The sequence below is a fragment of the Malania oleifera genome, chromosome 8, assembly GCF_029873635.1.
Source record: "Malania oleifera isolate guangnan ecotype guangnan chromosome 8, ASM2987363v1, whole genome shotgun sequence".
In the NCBI taxonomy this organism is placed as follows: Eukaryota; Viridiplantae; Streptophyta; class Magnoliopsida; order Santalales; family Ximeniaceae; genus Malania; species Malania oleifera.
Genome location: NC_080424.1, coordinates 15,818,622 through 15,841,822, shown reverse-complemented (window position 1 = coordinate 15,841,822; position 23,201 = coordinate 15,818,622). Strand labels below are relative to the sequence as shown.

The following is a 23,201-nucleotide window of genomic DNA, read 5'->3' as shown; positions in this document are numbered from 1 at the left end:
TGAGCAAACCAGAGAAGCAAGCATTTGCAAAAGTCGCTAGAGATGTGTTGACAAGGGGAAAATTAGATTCAGGGAAAGAACGTTGGGAATCCTGTGAAAGGAAAGGTTTTGTAATTTCCCTATCTAGCCCAAAGTTTGACATTGCATCCAAATTTAATAAGGGATCTAGGAGAGGGAATTTTGGGTCAGCAGGCCTCTTACAAACACTAAATGGGTAATTAAAGGAAAAAGGGGTAGGAGGTGGTGGGTCTATACCAGAGGACAAGTTAATTTATGTTTTTGCCCAATCCCAAGAGAACATTAAAGAGAAAAATAAGGAAGGCAGTGAGGGCAGAATTGTGACAGTTATTAAAGAAGCAAGACCAAAGGTAGAAGGGACTAGGGAGCATACTCAGAAGGTTTCTCCAAAGGACGATATCTCTATGGATAAGACTGGACGACCTATGGACACAACGGCAGAACTAAAGGGGAGAAGTGTGCTTCAGATGAAGGGAAGGTAGAGATTTCTAATGATATACTCTTGCAGAGGACTAATTTAGAGGATTATATACAAAATTCAGTTCAGCAGAAAGAGGGCAGTTTTTTTCTCAAAACTGATCCTAGCTATAGCAAGGGGTTGCTTTCTATTGAATGTGAAGGTTCACATATGGATGATGATGACGAGGGGTGTTCATAAATAGATGAAGATCTCAACAGCTTTTGTGATTCTTATTCTGGCTTATTAGTTGATCAGCTGAGAAATGAGATAGATATGGGAGGAGAAAGGATTAGGGAGAACTTGATGAAGAGGTATTACTGAGTAAGAAACAATCACTTGCACATCAGCTTGCATAGGAAGAGAGGCCTTTAGCGTCCTCTGATATCGGGCAAGAGTTAGAAGGTTATGTTAAACACAGGTATGATCAGAATATAACTTTGTTTAATGAGGGGCTCTTGCACCTTGCTCCTAAGCCTATTCTTGAAAAGGTGGTCGTTGGTGTTAGTCCTCAAGGTGTTGGGAGAGGTAAGGATGAGGAGATTGGATCCATCTGGTAATATGAACTCTTCAAAACCTAGAAAAGGTATTCTTCCTACTCTTGTTCAGTCCTTTTTTTCCGTATGAGCCTTTATGGCACAATGAGGGAATTTATGGGGGGGAGTGACATTGGTGCTGATCGAGGGGCTAGTGAGAGGGACTACAGAGACCAAAATGAACTCTTATATGATATGAGGTTAATGTTAGTGATCTTGTAGGTGCTGAAGTCAAGTTGGGGTTAAGTCCAAAAACTTATGAGGGGGAAAAAGGGTGAAAAAAGAACCAAAAAACCTGGTTTCTTGCATTAATAATGAGGGAAGGAAGGGGGCAAGGAAAGGGGGTAAGCGTGTTCAATTATGAAGATCATTAGTTGGAATGTTAGGGGGTTGGGGGATGTTAGGAAAAGGTTTTTGATTAGGGAGGTTTTGCATAGGAACTCTCCTGATATAGTTTTGATGCAGGAGACTAAGCTTGAGTTAGTAGATGGGGAGGTTGTTAAAAGGTATTTGGGATGGACGGTGCAAGGATTGGGCTTTTGTGCCCTCTCTGGGTGCGGCAGGAGGCATTCTAGTGTTATGGGGTACTAGGTCTATTACTAGAGTGGATAGTTTAGTGGGTTTTTTCTCTCTTTTGGTCCTTCTTGAAATAAGAGAGAGAGATCAATGGCGAACTTCCTTTGTGTACGATCCTTCTAGGCCTGCTCTTAGGGATTCTTTTTTGCGATGAGATTTATTTTGTTTCTGGGTTTTGTTCGCCGAGGTGGATTTGGGGGGATTTTAATGCAATCAAGTTCCCTCAAGAAAATAAGGGCAGTGGTAGGGTTAATGCATCTATGTAGAATTTTGATTTGGTTATTAGGGAGTGCGAGTTGTGGGATCTTCCTTTGGGTAATGCCAAATTTACGTGGTTATTGGGTGGGGCTAGGGAGGTGGCTAGTAGAATTGATAGGTTCTTGCTTTCTAATGAATGGGAGGAGGAGTTTCCTAATCTTTCTCAAGTTGTATCAGCTAGACCCACATTTAATCATTTCCTATACTATTGGAATCTAGGAAATTTCTTTGGGACCCCACCACGTTTAGGTTCGAGAATATGTGCTTAGATCATAGGTCTTTTCAATCTTTGGTAAGGGATTCATGGAGTGGGAATGTGGAAAGGGGTTGGGAGGGGTTTTGATTTTTTAAGTTGGAAAGGTTGAAAGATAAACTGAATGTATAAGATAGGGAGGTGTTCAGAGATATAAGGGTTAAAAAGTGTAATATTATAGGAAATTTGGAAGAGTTAGACAAAAAGGGAGTGACTCTTTTGAGGGATGAAGAGGCAAAAGAATTTCTTTGAAAAATGAATTGGAACAGCCAATTGTTAAGGAAATGAGAATTTGAAGGCAAAGACGAAATTTACGTGGGTTAGAGATGGGGATTGTAATTCTAAATTTTTTTCGTAGGATGGCTAGTGGAAAAAAGAGAAAGAATTTGATTAGGGAGTCGGAGGTGGAAAAGGGGGCTATTATAATGGACTCTAATAGAATTGCTTCACAGATCACAGATTTCTATTATAATCAGTATTCTGGGGAGGATGAGAGTAGACCGATGGTGAAAGGATTAGAGTGGGAACCTTTTCCTGATGACAAAATAGCCTAGCTAGAGAGACCTTTTGAGGAAGAGGGAGTTAGGGCCATAGTTTTTGGGATGGAGAGGGATAAAGCCCCAGAGTCTGACAGTTTTAATTTAGCTTTTTGTCAAGATTGTTGGATGGTGGTGAAGAATGACCTTCCAAAAAATTTTAATGAATTTTATTGGAATGAGATTCTCAGCAAGAGGACTAATTCTACTTTTATTACTTTTGTGCCTAAGAAAAATAGGTCACTTGTGATTTCTGATTAGCCTAGTTTCTAGTGTTTATAAAACAATCACTAAAGTTCTAGCTAATAGGTTGTGAGTGGTGCTTGATAGGATTATTTCTAAGGCCTATAATGCGTTTGTGGGGGGAAAGACAGATTGCGGATGCAATTTTGATTGCAAATGAAACCATTGAGGATATTAGGAGAAGGAAGGAGGGGCTTGTTTTTAAGGTGCACTTTGAAAAATAAATAAATAAATAAATAAATCTTATGATAGAGAGAGTTGGAACTTTTTAGATAAGATTTAGTGAGAAAGGGGTTTGCTGAAAATGGCGTAAATGGATGAAAAGGTGTATGTCTAATATGAATTTTGCGGTGATAGTAAATGGTGAGCCTAAATCTTGGTTTAGGGCCACAAGGGGGATTAGACAAGAGGATTCTCTTTCTGTGTTTTTGTTTGTCTTAGTGGAGGATGCTTTGAGTAGCTTGGTTGATAGGATAGTGGATAAGGGTTAGTGAAAGGTCTTAAAGTGGGCAGGGAAAAGATCAGTTTGCAGATGATACTATTTTTTTCTTGGAGGTCCATAAGTTTTTTGTTCTAAATATAGTGGAGTTTCTTCAAATTTTTGAAAGGGCATCCAGGTTGAAGATTAATATGGGAAAGAGAGGTATTGCGGTTATTAATGCACCCATAGAGTGTCATGGAACTACCCTTGCAAGTGAGGTATGCAAAGTTGGGTTGGTTGATGTCCTATTTAGGGGTTCCCTTTTGGGGCAATTCTGAAGTAGCTAGTTTTGGGATTGCGTGGTGGAGAGAGTGTCTAAGCGGTTAGAGAGGTGGAGGGGAACCTTTTTTTTCCTCTGGGAGGGAGGATTACTCTAATTTAGGCTTCTCTTTATAGTATTCCATTGTATTTTCGGTCTATTTTTAAAATCCCAATGGGAGTTGCTATTAAGATGGAGAGAATTATGAGAGATTTTCTATGGTCAAGTGTAGGGGGTTTTTCAGATCACTTAGTGAATTGGGAAGTAGAGTGTCAGACCAAGAAAGAGGGTGGTTTGGGTCTTGGAAATTTGGTGTCCAAGAACATAGCTCTTTTGGCTAAATGGCTTTGGTAGTTCCCGTTAGAGGTGCCCTCTTTATGGCATAAACTTATCAAAAGCAAATTTGGTCTTCATGGGAATGGGTGGGATACTAATTTAGGTTCTAGATGTTCATCGGAAAGCCTGTGGAAAGTTATTTCACAGATTTATTCTCTCTTTATTACCCATACCAAATTTTTTACGGGTAAGGGCTATAACATTCGTTTTTCCTCATTCATGTCGTTTGAGCTCAGGAAAAATGACCCCATCTATTCTGTAATTGTAGATTCAGGCAGTTCTCTACCTTCATGGGATTTTCATTTTAGGAAAGCCTTGAATGATAGGGAAACTATTGAATTATCTTCTTTGTTAGTTTTGTTGAACAACTGTAGGATGTCACCCAAAGATGACAGCCCTTCTTGGTTGTTGGATTCCTCAAGATTTCGTGCAAATCTTTCTTTAATTTCTTGCTTGGTACCAATCATTCCTTTCCAATCTACAAAGTAATCTGGAAGGTCAAAATTCCCCATAAAATCAAAGTGTTTCTTGGTCTGGTTGTGTTTAATAGAAAAAATATGAATGACCTGCTGTAAATGAGAAGACCTTTAAAGGCTCTATCATCTGATATGTGTATGCTTTGTTTGGATTGTTCATAATCTGTTTCTCATTTTTATTGCATTGCGATTTTGCATGGAAGGCTTCGAATAAGTTTAATTATTTTGGAGAAAGTTGGGTTTGGCCAAGAACAGTGGAGGAGTTTTTGGCAATATCTTTTGTGAGGTTTGGTAGGAGGAAGGAAGGTATTGCATCATGGAATGAGCTTTATTTGCAGTGTTATGGGGCTTGTGGAAGGAATGTAATCTATGTATTTTTTCAGGGAAGAAGATCCCATACTGGTTGGTGCGGGAGAAAGTGCTTTATATGGCTTCTTTGTGGTGTGTGGACAATGGAACTTTTAAGGGGATGTGTTTGACAAATGTTCAGCGGGATTGGAAGTCACTTTTAAGGGCATGCTGATTTGAGCTTGCTGTTTTTTTGTGTTTTCCTTTTCGTTTTGTTTTCTGGGGATTCTCAGAATTTGTTAAGGAGATGTCTTTTCTCCTGTTTGTACATTCTTTCTTTATCTAATGAATTTATTTTTCCATCCAAAAAAAAACGGGCATTGAAATGCGAATTTTTTTTTTTTTTGGAAGCCACGTAAGTTTAAAACTCAGTTTGAAAAATGTAAAATTTTGGGAAAAATGTGATATTATATTATATACATGTGTATACAAAAACCTATATGGCCAGCCAGCTCATCTGTCTGGTTTTTCATTTGAAATGTCCTCACATTTCATATACACTATTGAATAACTTTAGAAGTTCCCCCAATCACTAGTCTATTTGGTACAAACATTGCCAGATTTTTAAATACATTCTATTAAGTTTATAACTGTGCATTAATTTTTTCCATAAATTAATATAAATTAAGATATTCAAGATCATTTGAATATTTGTGTGAACTCACAACAGACTTCTTCACATATTAGTTATTCAGGATTTCACCTTTTGCGCATTGTTTATTTATACAATATTTGTGGCCTCCCATTTTTTGTCACAGTTTAAAGTTTGAATGTCTTTGCCTCATGTTCTAATTACATGCTGTCTAACAGTTTGTGAAAGTATGGACTAAGATTATTGTAATTTAGTTTTATTTTTGTGTTAAAAATATGTTTGGTACCTGATAACATTGTTTGCTCCAATTTAGTTCAGGCTATACTAACATGATTATTTTGAATATTTATATAATTTTGTTTGATCTTATTTAAACAAAAATGGTCATTTGGCTTTTTTGTTCACATGCAAGATTTTAGAAATAAGTACCCTATTATAGCATATGATGAGATAATCCATGAAAATGCACGCCTTTACGCTATCAGCAGAAGCATTTAGAGGGATAATAAACTGCTGTTGGACATTCTGTACGTGACATTTTGTCATTGTCATAAAAAAATTGTGTGCTATCATAAAAAGTTGAAAATCCTAGAACGAGGGTGTACAATATTTTCCTTTTAACACTGTCGGTTGTATTTCCCTGCAAGTTAATTGAAGTTGAATGTGCTCATATACCACATTAAAAGTATGCTTTGGGTGTAATTTCACATTTAACCTTTACAAGCAGTACTTATTGGAAGTGTAGGGATTGCGCAAGGTATAAAATTATTAGCAATTCCTAGTAGTCGAGATTATTGACTGCAAATAACCCAAATTGACCTGATTGATTCAGTGGGGAAATGGGATTAGCCCACAAGAAGCTATGAATAGAAGAAAATTAAGTAATTGATATCATGAAGGAGATTCAACGGGTGGCTACTATGAGCATGGCTCAATATTATTATTATATTTTTAAAAACACTATTTTATTACGGGACAGCATCTCCCCTTTCATATTGTGATTGTACTTGTACGAGTGACTCAGAATGAGTTGAGGCAAAAAAAATTTATAAGATACTATCACACGTATGCTTGGAAGACTCAACTAAGATAGTGGTCACAAGACTGCGACAATGAACTGGCCCTCTTTCTTCAATATTATCATAAAACCGAAGATCAAATGCATGACCTCTAGTAATGCTAACCCACAAACAACTCCTCATATTAATATTCTGGGCAAAAATTGTTGAAGTTGATCAAAGGAACCAAATTCAAGGCATTGCTCATTACGGATCCCTCAAATAGAGACAAACAACATTTAGCATGGTTTTAGTTAAAAACATACACATGCCTAATGTTCGGTATTATTTGCCCGTATGTGTGCATGCACAAGCATGCACATGTGCATCCATGTGTAATTGATTTTTTAAGTTTAGAAACTTGTGGGGGGTTATTGGAAATAAAGAGAAGTTCCAAAACTTCTCCAAATGCCTCTATTTTGATTTTACAATTTTACTCCTACTTTTAAAGTTGTCTATTCCTACAGGTGTATTTACATTTATTTAAAGAAAGCAAAGTGTAGCATGCCAAACATAGAGTTCTCTGTCTTCTTCTCTATAGGCCCTTCTCTCTCTCTTGCCAATTGGATAGTTCCATATTTATATTATCTAGGGAATGATCAGGACAGTTCATTTCATCTCTCTATCAATGTGCCCATAGAGCAAGAGCTGTGAGTGAACTAAGTTTGATCTTGGAGGAGTTTACACAGTACCACCCACACAAGGCAATACCATCATTAGAGAACAATTTTTATGTGGTTCACAGCCGACACTACTTTACTTTAGGTTCCTATATATTTAGATGTATTATTTTGTTGACCCACTGCACATAAAGACACAGATTAATCAACTCTATTTTCCCCAACAGTAACTGAGGCATTCCATCAAAACAAAAGAAGCCTTGCAATTAATTTTGTTTTAAACCAAAAAAAAAAAAAGGATCTTATCATAAATTTAAAAATAATAATAAAAAAAAAAATGTACAGGAAAGCCTAGACAATGAAGAGGACCTTGATGAGAAATTAATAAGAGACTTGAACCAACCTCATATTTCGAGCAGTGTACCCATCTTGATAATGCTGACCATCTGCACCCAAGATATAAAAACAGATCAGGCTCTCAGAGTCTGTCTTCTTTTTTGTCCTTTTTCGCATACACTACACATCTTAAGTGAGTGACCAAATTTTCAGTCTATGCAACAAGAAGAAACACTGATGGATTTCCTCTCCACCTTCTTGAAAACAAAATGAAACATTACAGAAACTGATCTCTCATACTAGCAAGTATCATTACATTGGCATTTCATACGTGGTGCATCAATAACGCAAATAATGAAACAAGAACATATAAATTCTGATCTGATGTATAAGAGAAATAAGCAATGAATGATGAACCAGACTGCAAATCACTGTAAGATGTTAAGCAGCATAGAGCACAACACAGTAAGTTGCAGAAGCAGTAGCACCTCCTTTGTTTCTGAACTGCAGAAGAACATCAATGCAGGAGCTCAGACACATTCTCCGGCAGGCACTATTTTCTTAAGTTTCATCAAAAGATTTACAGTTTCAACATAAGAGAAGTCAACCCACTTAGTTGCCAATCTTAAAAGGGGAATAAATTGATCAATCCCAACAGTTTAACCTGCCTGTTCCAGTAGTTCAATTAGTCATCAAAACAGAGTTGTGCATTACATGCCTTTAGTTGTAATGCCTCGGACCAAACCTATTAAGACAAAATGAATGTTAGTAGAATTACCCAAGCATCTACACAAATCTTCTCCTTACAACAAATATGGGATTGGGAAATGGGCATCACAATTTTCCCCACATAAATGCACAACATCTTCCATGCGGCAGATCATAACTCACTAATCCAGTCATCAAGGGATGTGGGTTTCAATAGGTGGCTCACACAAATTTTATATATGGCTTTCACTATTTGGTGTAGCATTTTACTACACACATTTTCAGAAAGAACAAGCTCTAATATTATCGCAAGTTCGTACAAGCCTGGGCCAAACACAGTCGCCTAAGAAGCTTGGGGCTGGTCAACAAGCCAAAATGTTTGCACCAAGTTGCTTGGTAGTAGACTACCCAGGCTTGTAATCCATATAATCAATAGATATATGTATACTTTTGGAGCAAGGGTTCACGCATCATTCTAGACATGGACGGGTAAAGAAGTTAGTTCAGGAGACAAGGATTAGATTAACTTGGAATATAAAGACACTTAAGAGTAAAAGCATGGAAACTATGGACATAATGATTAGAAGAAAAATTAATCGAATTTGCCTTCAAGAAACTACGTGGGTGGAGGAGAAAGCTAGAGAAATTAAAAATAAAAATCAGGATTCAAATTTTGGTAGACTAGAAAAAAAAAAAAAAACATAAGAATGGAGTATGAAGTATTGCAGACAAAAATTTAAAAGATAGCATTATAGACGTCAAAAGAGTAAGGAATAGAATTATAAAAATCAAGATGGTCTTAGGCCAAGAGATAATAAATGTCATTAGTGCTTATGCTCTTCAAGTAGGCTTAAAAAAAAACCTTAAGAGACAATTTTGAGAAGATATGGATAGTATTCTACAAGGGATATCAGGGACAAAGAAAGTATTCATAAGAGCAGATTTGAATGGACACGTTGAAAGAGATAATAAAGGTTATAAAAGGATACATGGAGGATGTGGATATGGAGACAGAAATGAGTCTGGAGAGATGATCTTAGACTTCTCCATGTCATATTATTTTATTATAATGAATACTTGATTTAATAAGAGAGAAGAACACTTAATAACCTCCAAAAGTGGACAAAATAGACGTCAAATAGTTTTTTTCCTAACTAAGAGGGTAGACCGTTTATCATGCAAGGATTGTAAAGTTATCCTAGGTGAAAGCTTAGATATATGTATTAAAAAAATAGAAGAGAATGGATAAAATAAATAAGTGCAACAAAACAAGGTGATGAAACCTAAAGGGAGAAAATAAATAAAATTTAAAGATAAAATGATTAAAATGGTGATTGCACTATGGAGGATGGTGTAGACACAAACACTTTTTGCGATAGGATAGCTAGCCCTATTGAAAAGATAGCAAAAGAGATTTTCGGTGAAGGATGATTCTCAAATATAAAAAGAAAATTGGTGGTAGGATTAAGATGTACAAAAATCTATAAAGAAAAAAAGAAATTGAAATAAAACATGACAAAAATGTAAAAACATGCAAAATTTTGATAAGTATAAAGAGGCGAGAAAAGATGCCAAAAAGGCCATTAGTGAAGCTAAACATAGATCATGTAAAAATTTGCATACTAGATTAGATACAAAAGATGAGGAAAGAGAAATATTTAAAATTGCTAGATGTAGACACCCTATTTTGTCTAGGGCTCTATATAGCAAAAACCGGACCATTCCATTCAATTTATATTCATTTTGAACAGTTTCAAATTAAATACATGGAAAAAGAAAAAAAAAACAAAAAAAAAAAAAGCAAAAAACAAAAACAGGAAAATGCAGTAAAAAGTCTGGTGGGCAGCACCTTCATGCTTGCACCTGCACACACACACAAAAGAAAGTTTAAGTCAATAACTCTAAGATAAAATCAACCAATTAGCTTTGAATTTGATGGACTGATTCAAACTAAAACTGATCAATTAGACATTATTTCTGATTGGACAAATTCAAATTAATTGATCAATTTGAATGTATACTTGATTTATCCATTAAGTTTGATCTGTTCAATCAAATTTAATTGGAAGTGCTTCTCTTGGCCTATAAATAGATTTTCAAAAAGTGAGGGGGAAGCAAATTAAAGAGAACAACTACTCAATAAAAATTGGAAGAGAAACATTGGATAGAGAATTTTGTGAAACAAATTGGAGAACAAATTGAATAGAGAAAATGAAAAAAAAAAAAAAAAAAAAAAAAGGAGTTTGAGAGATCGAGGTTCAAAGAAGAGAAGCTGGAAGGTGGGCCCATTGGGTGCTTGATCAGCTTTGGATTTTGAAAGTGAAGGTCAAAAAGAGAATACTGGAGCTCAGGCGAAGAGGAGAAGTCAACTAGTCAACTTGCAGACAGAGTAGTCCAGAAACACAATAGTAAGGAGGATAAGGTTAGTGCTTACTACTCTAATGTTGCTTCTCATTAGTTGGATTTAGATGTTTCTTTTTCTAGTATGCTTGAAATTGCTGAACCCTTAAAGCCAGGAATTTTGATTTATAAATCCTGCTACTAATTCCCATTTTAAAATTTTAAGAATACTCAGGTTCCCCAATCAGTCTTAAAATACCAAAAAAAATTTCTCAGGTTTCCAAGCCAAAAAATCCCTGCAAAAATACCAATCCCATTAACCCATTTGCCTCAGCCTAAGCTCTAACTCAGTCCGGGTGTTTTAGCCTAAAACAGCCCAGCCCAATTAACTATGCTAAGCCATCCCTGGGTCCATTAACCCATTTACCTCAGCCTAAGCTCTAACTCAGTTTGGGTGGCTTAGTGTCACGGACCCCCAATTTCAACTCAATTAATGGGCCGCGTAGCACTCGTCGAGGCTCTCCCTCCATAGAGTCAGCCAATAATTACACATTCCATCCGGCTGTCATGAACACTCAAGAGATTTTCAAAAGCCATTTATGTCACGAAATATCAATTCCAACAATAATGAATTCATGAAAACAAGCGACCTTCATACTCAATGATAACTAGTTGTTATATTCAATCAAAAAGATAACCACACAAGCCATCATCCGAGTAATTCAACATCCAGTATAAAAATCCTTGGTGAGGACTAGTGAAGACATCTCTCCTCCCCATTTAACCGAGGTCACACCGTCAAGCCCTAACATTCTCCCCCACTCACGACGACCTCATCGATGTATTTGTAAGAAGACTTCCCATTCTTGTTGTTGATGACCTTCGTGATCAACTACATGTCTACCAAGTTATACTCTACGTATTTAATCTCGACTCTATACAACTCATCCATGGTATGAGGGAACCATGAATACTCACTTATAAAGAGCTGAAAAGGCACACAGACTCATCCATAGTGTGATATTACGACGACTACTAACTTGCAAAGAGATGAAAAGATAAACAACTCATCCACTGTGTGAGTTAACCACGACTACTGACTGGTAAAGAGCTAAAAAGGGATACGACTCATCGACTATGTGAGATAACAACAATCTGAAAAATGATACAACTCATCGACTATGTGCGGTAACTAAGACAACTGACATGTAAAGAACCGTAAAGATATATGACTCATCCATTCCAGTTGGTTGTCTTTTGGGTATTCAAATCCACCAAATCTCGCATCATACCATCATTCAAGTCATCAGAGGCTTCCAAGTCTCTATATTAACTTGGTTAGAGCGTGACATGTAAAGAACCAAAAAGATATATGACTAATCCATTCCAGTTGGTTGTCTTTTGGGTATTCAAACCTACCAAATCTCGCATCATACCCTTTTCGCACTTTGGCATGTCACCCTGCCTGCTTTCCTAGGTACTTGGCGTGAACTATTATACTTTCCCTGCCATACGAACCGAAGCATGCATCGTTCACCTTGCCAACCCTTTAGCGTTTGGCGTGAATCATTACCCTTTCTCTGCCATGTTGACTTACTAGAGCGTACAGCGTTCACCCGGCCAACCCCTTTAGCACTTGTGAAAGAAGAAACGATTGAAAAATATTTTCTTCATTGATTTGTTCTTATGTACAATCCAATATATAATACAATTACCTATTCTAAACAAGGAAACAATTTCCTACTGAATAATATCAAATTCCCCATAATTACCCACTTTCCTAATTTGTATTTTATTTACAAAGATATTCGGGATTTTGGTATTTTAACACTCCCCGTCAAGTTGGATCATAAATATTAATCATCTCCAACTTGCTAATAAGATCATCGAAGCTCTGTCGTCCCAACCCTTTAGTGAGGATATCTGCAGTTTGTTCCTTGGTTGGTACATAAGTCATACATATAATTCCTTCTTCAATTTTTTCTTTGATGAAGTGCCTGTCTACCTCCACATGTTTAGTCCTATCATGTTGAACTGGATTAAGAGAGACGCTAATAGCTGCCTTATTGTCACTATAGAGTTTGATAGGAAGGTTCATCGGTACCCGTAATTCCTCCAATAGTTTTCGTAACCACAATCCTTCACAAATCCCTTGAGTGATTGCCCTGAATTCAGCTTCAGCACTACTACAAGCCATCACATTCTGTTTCTTGCTTCTCCAAGTTACGAGATTTCCCCAAACGAATGTACAATATCCTGTGGTGGACCTTCTATCGTCCACTAATCCTGCCCAATCTGCATCTATAAAGATCTCCACTTCCTTGCTTTCACCTTTCTTAAAGAAGAGTCCTCTTCCTGGCAATCCCTTGAGATATCTAAGGATCTTGTATACAACATCTAAGTGAACTTCCTTTGGTGAATGCATGTGTTGACTTACTACACTGACTGCAAATGCAATATCTAGTCTAGTACGTGATAGGTAGATCAGTTTGCCAACCAATCTCTAATACCTCTCCTTTTCTACTGGTTTTCCACAATCTTCAACCCTCTTTACTGTTTCTATCGGGGTTTCGCTGGGTTTGCACCCTAGCATGCCAGTTTCAACTAGGAGGTCGGTAACATACTTTCACTGAAAAACACTAATTCCCTTTTTCGTTCTTGCCACTTCCATGCCCAAAAAATAACACATCTGTCCCAAGTCTTAAACTTCAAATTCAGTAACCAGAGCCTTCTTCAATCTCTCCATTTCTACAGTATCATCACCAGTAAGGATTATATCATCAACATACACTATTAGAATTGTTCTCTTACCTCCTTCAGACTGTTGGAAGAATAGTGTATGGTCTAATTGCACTTGTTGATACCCTTGACTCTTTAGTACCTTTGTGAATCTGTCAAACCACGCTCTAGGATATTGTTTGAGGCCATATAACGATTTCTTTAGTTTACACACACTGTTTTCTTCGCCTGTTCTATTGAATCCTGGTGGTATAGTCATGTAAACTTCCTCTTCTAATTCTCCATTTAAGAAAGCATTTTTAATATCAAGTTGTTGTAGTAGCCAATCTAAATTGGCTACCAGGGACAGGAGAACCCAAACTGTATTTAAATTTGCCACTGGTGCAAATGTCTCAGTATAGTCAATGCCGTAGGTCTGTGTAAAGTCTTTTGCAACAAGTCTGGCTTTATATCTTTCAACTGTTCCATTAGATTTATATTTCATTGTGAGGACCCATTTGCAACCCACTGACTTCTTCCCTTTCGGTAGATCTGTCAACTCCCAAGTTTCATTTTTTTCTAGGGCTCGCATTTCTTCCATGACTGCCTCTCACCATTCTAGTATTTCTAGAGCTTCCTAAATGTTTTTTGGCATTTTCATCCCGTCAAGATTAAAGACGAATGCACGATATCCTGGACAAGCTCTTATAAGACATGTATTTCGACCAAGGGTATTGAGTACATGACCTGGTTTGTTTTCCGATTGCAATAGGTAAATTGATATCATCAGGTGCAAAATTATCAGAGGAAGACTCAATTACCAGATCAGGATAAGGCAAGGGCTCATGATTATTCGGATCCACCACCGGTTCCAATGCTCTTGGTGCCTCAGGTATGAGATTCTCCCTTTCCTTTGTTTTCGGCTTTCTTGAGTAAACCAGTATGTCTGCGTTGTTTTGCTCTCCTGCATCTCCCCTTGAGGGTAAGTGTTTAGTCGTGTTTGGCAAGTCGGGAAGTAATGCAATGGAAGACTCAATAGATGGGTCAGGGTATGGAGTAACTGGAGTAACCACTGATTCAGTAGTAAAAGGATCAAAGGACCGATCTTCACTCCATTTCTCCCCCTGAAGAGAGGGCTTTGGGAAATAAGGAGTGGTTTCAAAGAAAGTGACATCAAGACTAACAAAGAGTCGTTTTGAGACCGGATCATAGCATTTGTAGCCTTTTTGGGTAGGTGAATAACCAAGGAAGACACATTTAATGGCACGAGGATCCAATTTATCGCGACGGTGTGCATGGATATGAACAAAAGCAGCACAACCAAAAATTTTCAGTGGGAGACTGGAAGGGAGTCGAGAGGTAGGAAAGTGTTCCTGAAATTTCTGAAGAGGGGTGACGAATGAGAGTGCTCAACTTGGCATTCGATTAATGAGATGTGTGGCTATTAAGATCGCATCGCCCCAAAAATAATGTTTCATGTGGGTCGTAAACATTAATGCCTGGGCTACTTCAAGTATATGTCTATTTTTCCATTCAACAACCCCATTTTGTTGAGGGGTATCCACATAAGAACTTTGATGAACAATTCCATTATCTTGAAGATAAGTTCTCAGGATGGTATTAAAATATTCCGTACCATTATCAGTACGTAGGATCTGAATATGAGTCTAGAACTGTGTATGAATCATGGTATGAAAATTGATGAAAATGGAGTGGACTTCAGTTTTGTCTTTCAGTAAGTAGACCCAACAAAGTCGAGTATGGTCATCGATAAAGGTCACAAACCATTTTGTATTGGTGCGATTTAGGGAACGTGAGGGACCCCATACATCACTGCGAAACATAGCAAATGGGCGAGATGGTTTGTATATGGATGATGGAAAAGAAGTATGACGATGTTTAGCAAGCTCACATAATTCACATTGGAACTCAGAAGCCATTTTATTTGAACAAAGAGAAGGAAACAAACGTTTTAAATATTGAAAATTGGGATGACCCATCCATGAATGCCATAACAAAAGTTCACTATTTGTAGAAGTAGATGCAGAATCACAAATTGCAGTATTACATAGTTCACTCAAGCTTGCCTCCTCAAAGTAGTAAAGTCCCTCATACGCTTTAGCAGTGCCAATCATCTTCCCCAATGATAGGTCCTGAAAAACACAATGAGAGGAAACAAATTTAGCGGAAAAATTCGAGCCTTTTGTTAACTGATTGATGGATAACAAATTGCACGATAACTTAGGGACATGTAAGACTGATTGTAAAGTTAAGGAATCAGATATGCGAATACTTCCTTTTCCAGCAACTGGTGAGAGAGAGCCATCTGCAATTTTTACCCTCAAATTCCCGGCATATGGTGAGTAGGATGAAAAATATTGATAAGACCCATTCATATGATCGGATGGACCCGAATCAATTATCCAAGGACATTTGTAACAAGATGTGGTTTTTAAAGCTGACAGATGATTACCTTGGTGAGCCAGGGAACCAGAGGAAGACTGACCCGATGTTTGTATTGATGAAATCATCTTATATAACTGATCCAACTGTTCAGGACTGAATGCACTGCTGGACGGGGTATTGTTGTTCTCTCCTTGTGATCTTTCAATTGATCTGTCAGTGCTGGCCTGGTACCCACGATTTTTTTGGTATTGTCTTTGTTTCCAATCTGCCGGGTTTCCATGAATCTCCCAGCAGGTATTTTTTGAATGACCTGTTTTTCGACAATGTTTGCACCATATTTTTCCTCTTTGTGGTCGTTGACTAGGTCCCCTTGGGCCTTTTAATATAAGAGCTGAGGCATCCGGCCCAGCGTGTAGCCTATCTAATTTTTGGGTGGATACAGGTACAGGAGGGTCCAGCCCAACGGATTCATTTTGAGGCCAAAGCATCACCCGCCTCCTGTTTTCATCCCTCCTGACCTCTGCAAAGACTTCTCAAGTTGAAAGGAGAGGTCACTGGCCAAGGATCCGTCCCCTCATGTCGTCGAGCTCTCGATTCAGGCCGGCAAGAAACTCAAAGATCCTCTCGTTTCCGAGCCTCCTTCGGTATCGCGTGCTGCCGCCGGAGCACTCCCACTCCTCATCGATGCTCAAATCGAGCTCCTGCCAGAGATGAGTCATCTCCATGAAATACTCGGTAACACCTCTCTCACCTTGCCTCATCTGCCACAATCGGGTCTTGATGTCGAAGATTTGTGAGTAGCTTTCGACATCAAAGCACGTCTCACATACGACTTCCCAGACTTCCTTCGCCGTCGGCAAGAACAAGTAAATTTTTCCGATTGCTAGTTGCATTGAGTTGACGAGCCAATCCGTGACCATGGAGTTTTCGGACCTCCATCTTTGCAAGGCTACAACGTCGGAAGGGTCTAGTTTCCTCCGCTCACCGATAAGATAACCAAGCTTCCCTTTTCCCTCAATCATCAGTTTCATGGACTGAGCCCATTCACGGGAATTTTTTCCGTTTAGTTTTTCCAATGAGAGTGGAAAGACTGTGTTATCCAGTCCATTCGTATCCCCACCAGACGTAACCTCTGAGTCACCCGTGATGTTTGCAGAGGGGGTAGAGCCTCCGTTGTTAGCCATTGTTTAGTTGGGTTCAAGAAACCCTAGCTCTGATACCATGAAAGAAGAAACGATTGAAAAATATTTTCTTCATTGATTTGTTTTTATGTACAATCCAATATATAATACGATTACCTATTCTAAACAAGGAAACATTTTCCTACTGAATAATATCAAATCCCCCATAATTACCCACTTTCCTAATTTGTATTTTATTTACAAAGATATTCAGGATTGGTATTTTAACAACTTGGCATGACACCTTGCCTACTTTCCTGGATGCTTGGCTGGAACCATTACCATCTCTTTGTAGTCCTACTAGAAGTCCTCTGTTAACTTCCCCATTAAATTGTCATGGATTCTTTTCAAATCTCTACACCCACAAACATTAGCAATGATCTCCATAACTCCCGTAGGGAGGCCTCAAGCTCTATTGGACCTACCCCATAGGATTATGGATGGCATCACGCCCACGATGTGTTTCGGCCTATTCAAGCCTTTCGACAGCTCAATATTCTTATATAGACCTCAAGCTCTATTGGTTTGTTTCCCGTAAGGAGGTCTCAAGCTCTATTGGCTCTACTCTTTGGGACATGTATGGTATCACGCCCTCGATATGTTTCAGCCTACTCAAGGCTTCCAATAACTCAATATTCTCTGGTAGATCTCAAGCTCTATTGGTCTGCTTCCCGTAGGGAGGCCTCAAGCTCTATTGGCACTACCCCTTGGGATGATGGATGGCATCACACCCTCGATGTGTTTCAGCCTACTCAAAGCAACGGCTCAATACTTTTTAGCAGACCTCAAGCTCTATTGGTTTGCTTCCCGTAGGGAGGCCTCAAGCTCTATTGGCACTACCTCCGGGATTATGTATGGAATCACACCCTCGATGAGTTTTCGACTGCTCAATCTTTCCTTTCGAATACCGCAAGCTCTGTTTGTCTTTCTCCTTCATAAGTTGGGAGATGGCATCATGCCCTCAATGTATTTCAACCTATTCTCGAGGGTTTCAACTACTCCATGCCAAGGATTTTTATACAAGGAGTGACTTACTCAAGTTCCACAATTTCAAAATCAATTATCTCTTTGGCAGCCTCAAATTCTATTGGAACGCCCTTCTATTAAGTCATCCCTTGCCTCACATGCCTCTGCATTGTTCTGTTTTACAAAATTTCAAATTCTCATTTTTCAACCCATAGTGTTCACGCACCCCGGGCTCATGCACACCGTGCTTTGATACCAACTGTCATGGACCCCCAATTTCAACTCAATTAACGGGCCGCGCGGCACTCGTTGAGGCTATCATGAACACTTGAGAGGTTTTCAGAAGCCATTTACAGTCACGAAATATCAGTTCCAACAATAACGAATTCATGAAGACAAGCGACCTTCATACTCAATGATACGTACAACTAGTTGTTATATTCAATCAACAAGGCAACCACACAAGCCATCATCGGAGTAATTCAACATCCACTATAAAAATCCCTGGCGAGGACAAGTGAAGACATCTCTCCTCCCCATTTAACCGAGGTCACACTGTCAAGCCCTAACACTTGGCCTAAAATAGCCCAGCCCAGTTAACCTAGTTTAGCTTGATACCCCAAGCCCAGTCCAGATAGCCTAATTAACTCAAGCCCATGTTAAACTAACTTAAGCCCAAACTGAATCTCATTTGGCCTGGCCCAACTGGGTAGGCCTCATTTGACTTCACTTAACCTAACTAGGTCAGCCCATAGCCCAATTGGGGCAAACCTAATTAGGCCTAACTCATTTAACCTGCAGCCTAATCAAATTTAAAACCAGGCCTCAACCCTAATGAATTTTCCAGTTTCTGTTTGGTTCACAAGAAAACCCAGAAAATTCAAGGAAATTGCAATAAAATTCTCAAAACAAATCACAAAATAATGGAAAATGAATATAAGAGACAAGGCCAAGCCCAAGTGGCTAGGCCTCATTTGACTTCACTTAACCTAACTAGGTCAGCCCATAGCCCAATTGGGCCGAACCTAACTAGGCCTAACTCATTTAACCTGCAGCCTAATCAAACTTAAAATCAAGCCTGAACCCTAATCAATTTTCAGTTTTTTTTTTGGTTCACAAGAAAACACAGAAAATTCAAGGAAAGTGCAATAAAACTCTCAAAACAAATCACGCAATAATGGAAAATGAATGAAGAGAGAAAAGTGATACCTTTTCTAATCAAATTCCAATAGGGTAAGGCAAACTTGAAGTTCTCTGCTATTGTCGTGGATTTGGGTTTTAACCTGTAAAACGAAAGAATAAAAAATCAAAATGTGAAGATAGAAAAGGAGATGAGAAAGAAAGAAATTGAGTGAGAAAGAGCAGAAAAGGTGAGATGAGGGCCATGAATAAAAGAAAGAGAGTGGTGGGAGAGAGATCGAAAAGAAAGAGAGAGATCTATGAGCAAGACGGAGGGAGAGAGATGAGATAAGGGAGCTTTGCGAGAGAACAGAGACAGAGATGCGAAAAGCAGAGAGAGAGTGCGATGCAAGGAGCAGAGAGAGAGTTTTGAGATAGGGAGAACAGCAAAGAGGGAGAGAGCTACGAGACAGAGACAGAGAGTGTTCAGGCGGAGAAGAGAAAAACAAACAAAAAGAAAAGAAAAGGTAAAATAAAATAAAATAAAATAAATGTTAGATTTTCAAATAAAAAAATTAGTAAGACACGTGTCACTATACAGATAGTGGCACGTGGCACAGCCAAGACCGCACATTTGGGGAGTGATGTGGTGCGATCCAGGCAGTCCAATATGAATTTTCTCTGGATATCTAGATTGCTACCGCGACAGCGATCCACGTTAAAAGTCCAACACCTGTCGTGCTCTACCACAAGACGAGTGACACCAAGTTGCTGTCACCCTGTTGCAATAAAATCAAAAAAAATAATAAAATAAAAATAAAAATCTTGCGCCACGTGTTGCCATCGCTGATTGATACGCGGCAATCCTCTTCCATGACCGGATCAGCCTGGTCTGACTCAAGTCGACTTAAGTTGACCCATTGACCTAGTTTAGAACGGTTGAATTGGTCTAACCCATCCCTAACCACAGGTTTATTTAAAAAATTAAAATTTGATTTTTAATTCATTTTTAATTTTTGAAATATCGAAAAATAGTAAAAAATTTAGAAAACAAAATCACTAAAAGCAAAAAAAAAAATCATAAAAAATAAATAAAAAATTATTTGCGTTATTCTGGACTCCAACAACCAAAAAAATAGAAAAATAAAATACCAAAAATAAATAAAATGAAGGAAAATTCTTTAAAAATCCCATAAAATTGCAGAAAAAATTCCAAAAAAAAAAATTAGAAAAAAATTTCTTGAAAAATTTTTTGAATAATTTTGGGAATGTTTTAAAGACTTTTTGCTTGATTTTGATGAATTTATTTAATTATTTCATGTTTAAATATCTGTATTTATCCTATGTTGTGTGTGTGCATCCCAATGATTAAACAAAGGGAAAGCGAGGATGATATTGTCTTGGTTAAGAAAGAAGATATAAAGAAAGATGGCGAAGTTACTTTAGTAAGTTATTTAATGAAAACCAAGTATAAGGCTTAAACTTAGAATTAATAAAATGAGGAAAAGGCTAAAAATATTATATTTATTCACAAAATTAGAGTTAACAAAGTAGAGTTTGCACTAAAAAACATGAAAAATGAAAAATTTATAGGACCAAATAGCATCCCAATTGAAGTCTGGAAATGCCTAGGTGATAACAAAATTATATGATTAACTAATTTATTTAACACAATTATTAAAGCTAAGAAAATGTCAAACAAATGGAGGAAAGCACTTTAATATCTATATACAAAAATAAAGAAGATATTCAAAATTGTAATAAGTTAATAACTATAATGGAATTAAACTTATGAGTCATACAATGAAACTATGGGAAATGGTAGTTGAACCAAGATTAAGGCTACAAACGAAGATCTCAAAAAATCAATTTGGCTACAGAAGCTATATATTTTTTATAAAGATTAATGGAAAAGTTCAGGTAAAAGAAAAGGGACTTACATAGAGTATTTATTGACTTAGAGAGAGCGTATGATAGAGTACCTAGGGAAGTTCTATGGTGGACAAGGAGCGTATGATAGAGTACCTAGGGAAGTTCTATGGTGGACAAGGGTTGTGCTTGATGCTCGGATTATGTCTTGGCTTCTTGGCTCGATTGAGCCACATATTGTCCCCAACTTGCGGCCTCATCGCACCGCTAACTCCATGTGAACTTAAAGAAAGTATATCATCAAGATAACAGTGCCCGTTGTTTTCAGTTAGAGCACGTGATTTCCATGTTTAAACATGACACTCGTTCCATCCAAGACTATTATTCGGCGTTTTTGACTTTTTGGAACGAATATTATGACCTAGCTACTGCGGATATTCCTGTTGCCTCTCTTTCCATTATTCAACGTCTTCACGAGACTAGTTGTCGTGATCAGTTTCTTATGAAACTCCACCCGGAGTATGATTCTGTTTGCTCTTCTGTGCTGAATCGCTCTCTTGTTCCTTCTCTTGATGTTTGTTTTGGTGAGTTACATCGTGAAGAACAACTTAGTACTCAAGTTACTCTGGATCAATCTCATGGTAGTTCAATGTCCATCCTTGTGGCTTATGCTGCTCAACGACAAGGACTGCCTGTGCATTCTAGCACCTTGCAATGTTTTTGCTGCAAGGAATTTGGGCATATCGCCGCTAATTGTTCCAAGAAATATTGCTCTTATTGCAAGAAGAATGGTCACATTATCAAAGACTGTCGTATCCGCCCTCATAATGGTCAAGCCAAGGCATTTCAGACTTCTGTTATTGTACCCCCAATAGTGACTTCTGCGGCCCCTGGCTCTTCCTCAGGTGACTCCTGTTAGCCTAACAAGGCTTACGAATCTTATTTTGATGATAACAAATCAAGGGAATTTAACATATTTTGGTTACAGTGATGATGTTTCAAGAATCAAGCATATGAGTTCAAAATCAAGTGATCACAAGCTGAATTGAAAGTTTACATTCCAAAGAATAGTGGTCAAATGAAAGCTTAAACGATCAAAGATAGACCAATTTGATGCGAGCTTAAAGAGTATTGAAGCTCAAGGTCAAGATGGACTCAAAAGAAAGATATACATGAAGACTTCGCATTTAGATTATTTTTAAGTCTTAAGAAAGTATTATGTAAGTAATTCATTTAAAAGTCAATATGGATGCTTTGAAGCCCATTAGGATTAATTATTGACTTAGAGACCAAATTTTGAAAAACTCCGAAAAATAACTTCAGAAGACTCAAAAGTAATTTGGCAAGTAAAAGCTCAAAAAAGTTTTTGGAAACAAACAATATAAAAGCATGAATTTTTTCCTATCCAGACGACTGACATTTATGCTGAATTAATTTAGGAAGACAAAATAGGCGCAGTCGACTAACCCCTGTGAGTCTAGGTGAGTAACCCCCATTCTGACTTTGATATTTGGCTGAATTCAAAGTCTAGGCAACTATCCCCATTAAGTCCAGTCGACTGAACTCCGTAATGGCTATTTTTAAAACGCAAGAAAAGTTTCCAAATTAGATTTTTTGGACCCCAATCTTTGTAACAACTTGGGAAATACTCAAAGTCACTTGGGGAACACGAAATAGATGCTTTTTAACTCTTATAAATACATGGAAAACCAAAAGATTTTATACAACTACATACAATCAAGAATTACAATCAGCAATCAAGTTTTATTGCCAATACTCTTCAAAAGCTTTCTTGCTCATACTCTCTGCTGAGATTTCACTGTGTCTTGCTAATCTATTCTCACCAATCTTTGCGCACATATACTGAGTTTTTCAATCAAAGAAAGAAGATCCCGGTGATAAATTTTCTGAGCTTCAATTCAATTGTTTATTGATATTTTAAATTGAAGTATATTAGCTGTTCTTTAACCTATACTAATCAGCTCTATTTTGAGAGTGATCTTTCTACACAATAATTTTTCTTGTTTTTGTAGTTTTTGACGGTTCAGGATTGTTGAATCGTTGGATTACCAAGCGTGGGGTATCACTAGGAGAGGAGGGCTCCATCCTACTTGAAGGAGTGTGTAAACGAATTGCTCCGCCCGGTTAAAGGAGTGGTATAGTGAAATCCTTGAGTGGTGTACCTAAGGCGAGGACGTAGGTGGGTATAGCCGAACTTCGTAAAAATCTGGGTGTCACTCTCTTCCCTATTCTCTTTTAAATTTCATCACATATAAACTACGTAAATGCTGATTTAAATTGCTAGAAATTATTTTGTGGTTGGGAATTGTGGAAACCTTGAATGAAGGGGAGTACATTGATTGAATCTTGTGGAAACCTTGTAAGGGAGTACGTTCATTATACAAGTCATTCATTAGCTACAACTCAATATCAAAAGACTGAATCTTGGAAGCTTGTTGGAATTGTTATAGTATTTCATATTGTGAAGCTTATCTTGATTGATTGAATTGA

At 37.8% G+C, this 23,201-nt stretch overlaps 1 protein-coding gene across 7 annotated transcripts in view; it reads right to left on the bottom strand.

Moving 5' to 3' along the window:
* The window catches only part of LOC131161771 (uncharacterized), a 147,601-nt gene that overhangs the window by 27,815 nt on the left and 96,585 nt on the right, over positions 1-23,201 (bottom strand). For all 7 annotated transcript variants that reach the window (XR_009138616.1, XM_058117730.1, XM_058117728.1 and 4 more), the window contains one exon: positions 7,451-7,493. Coding sequence is in view for 6 of the 7 variants with exons in the window: in XM_058117730.1 (XP_057973713.1) it covers positions 7,451-7,493 (43 nt within the window). In the remaining variant the exon portion in view is untranslated. The remainder of the gene's footprint in view (positions 1-7,450; positions 7,494-23,201) is intronic.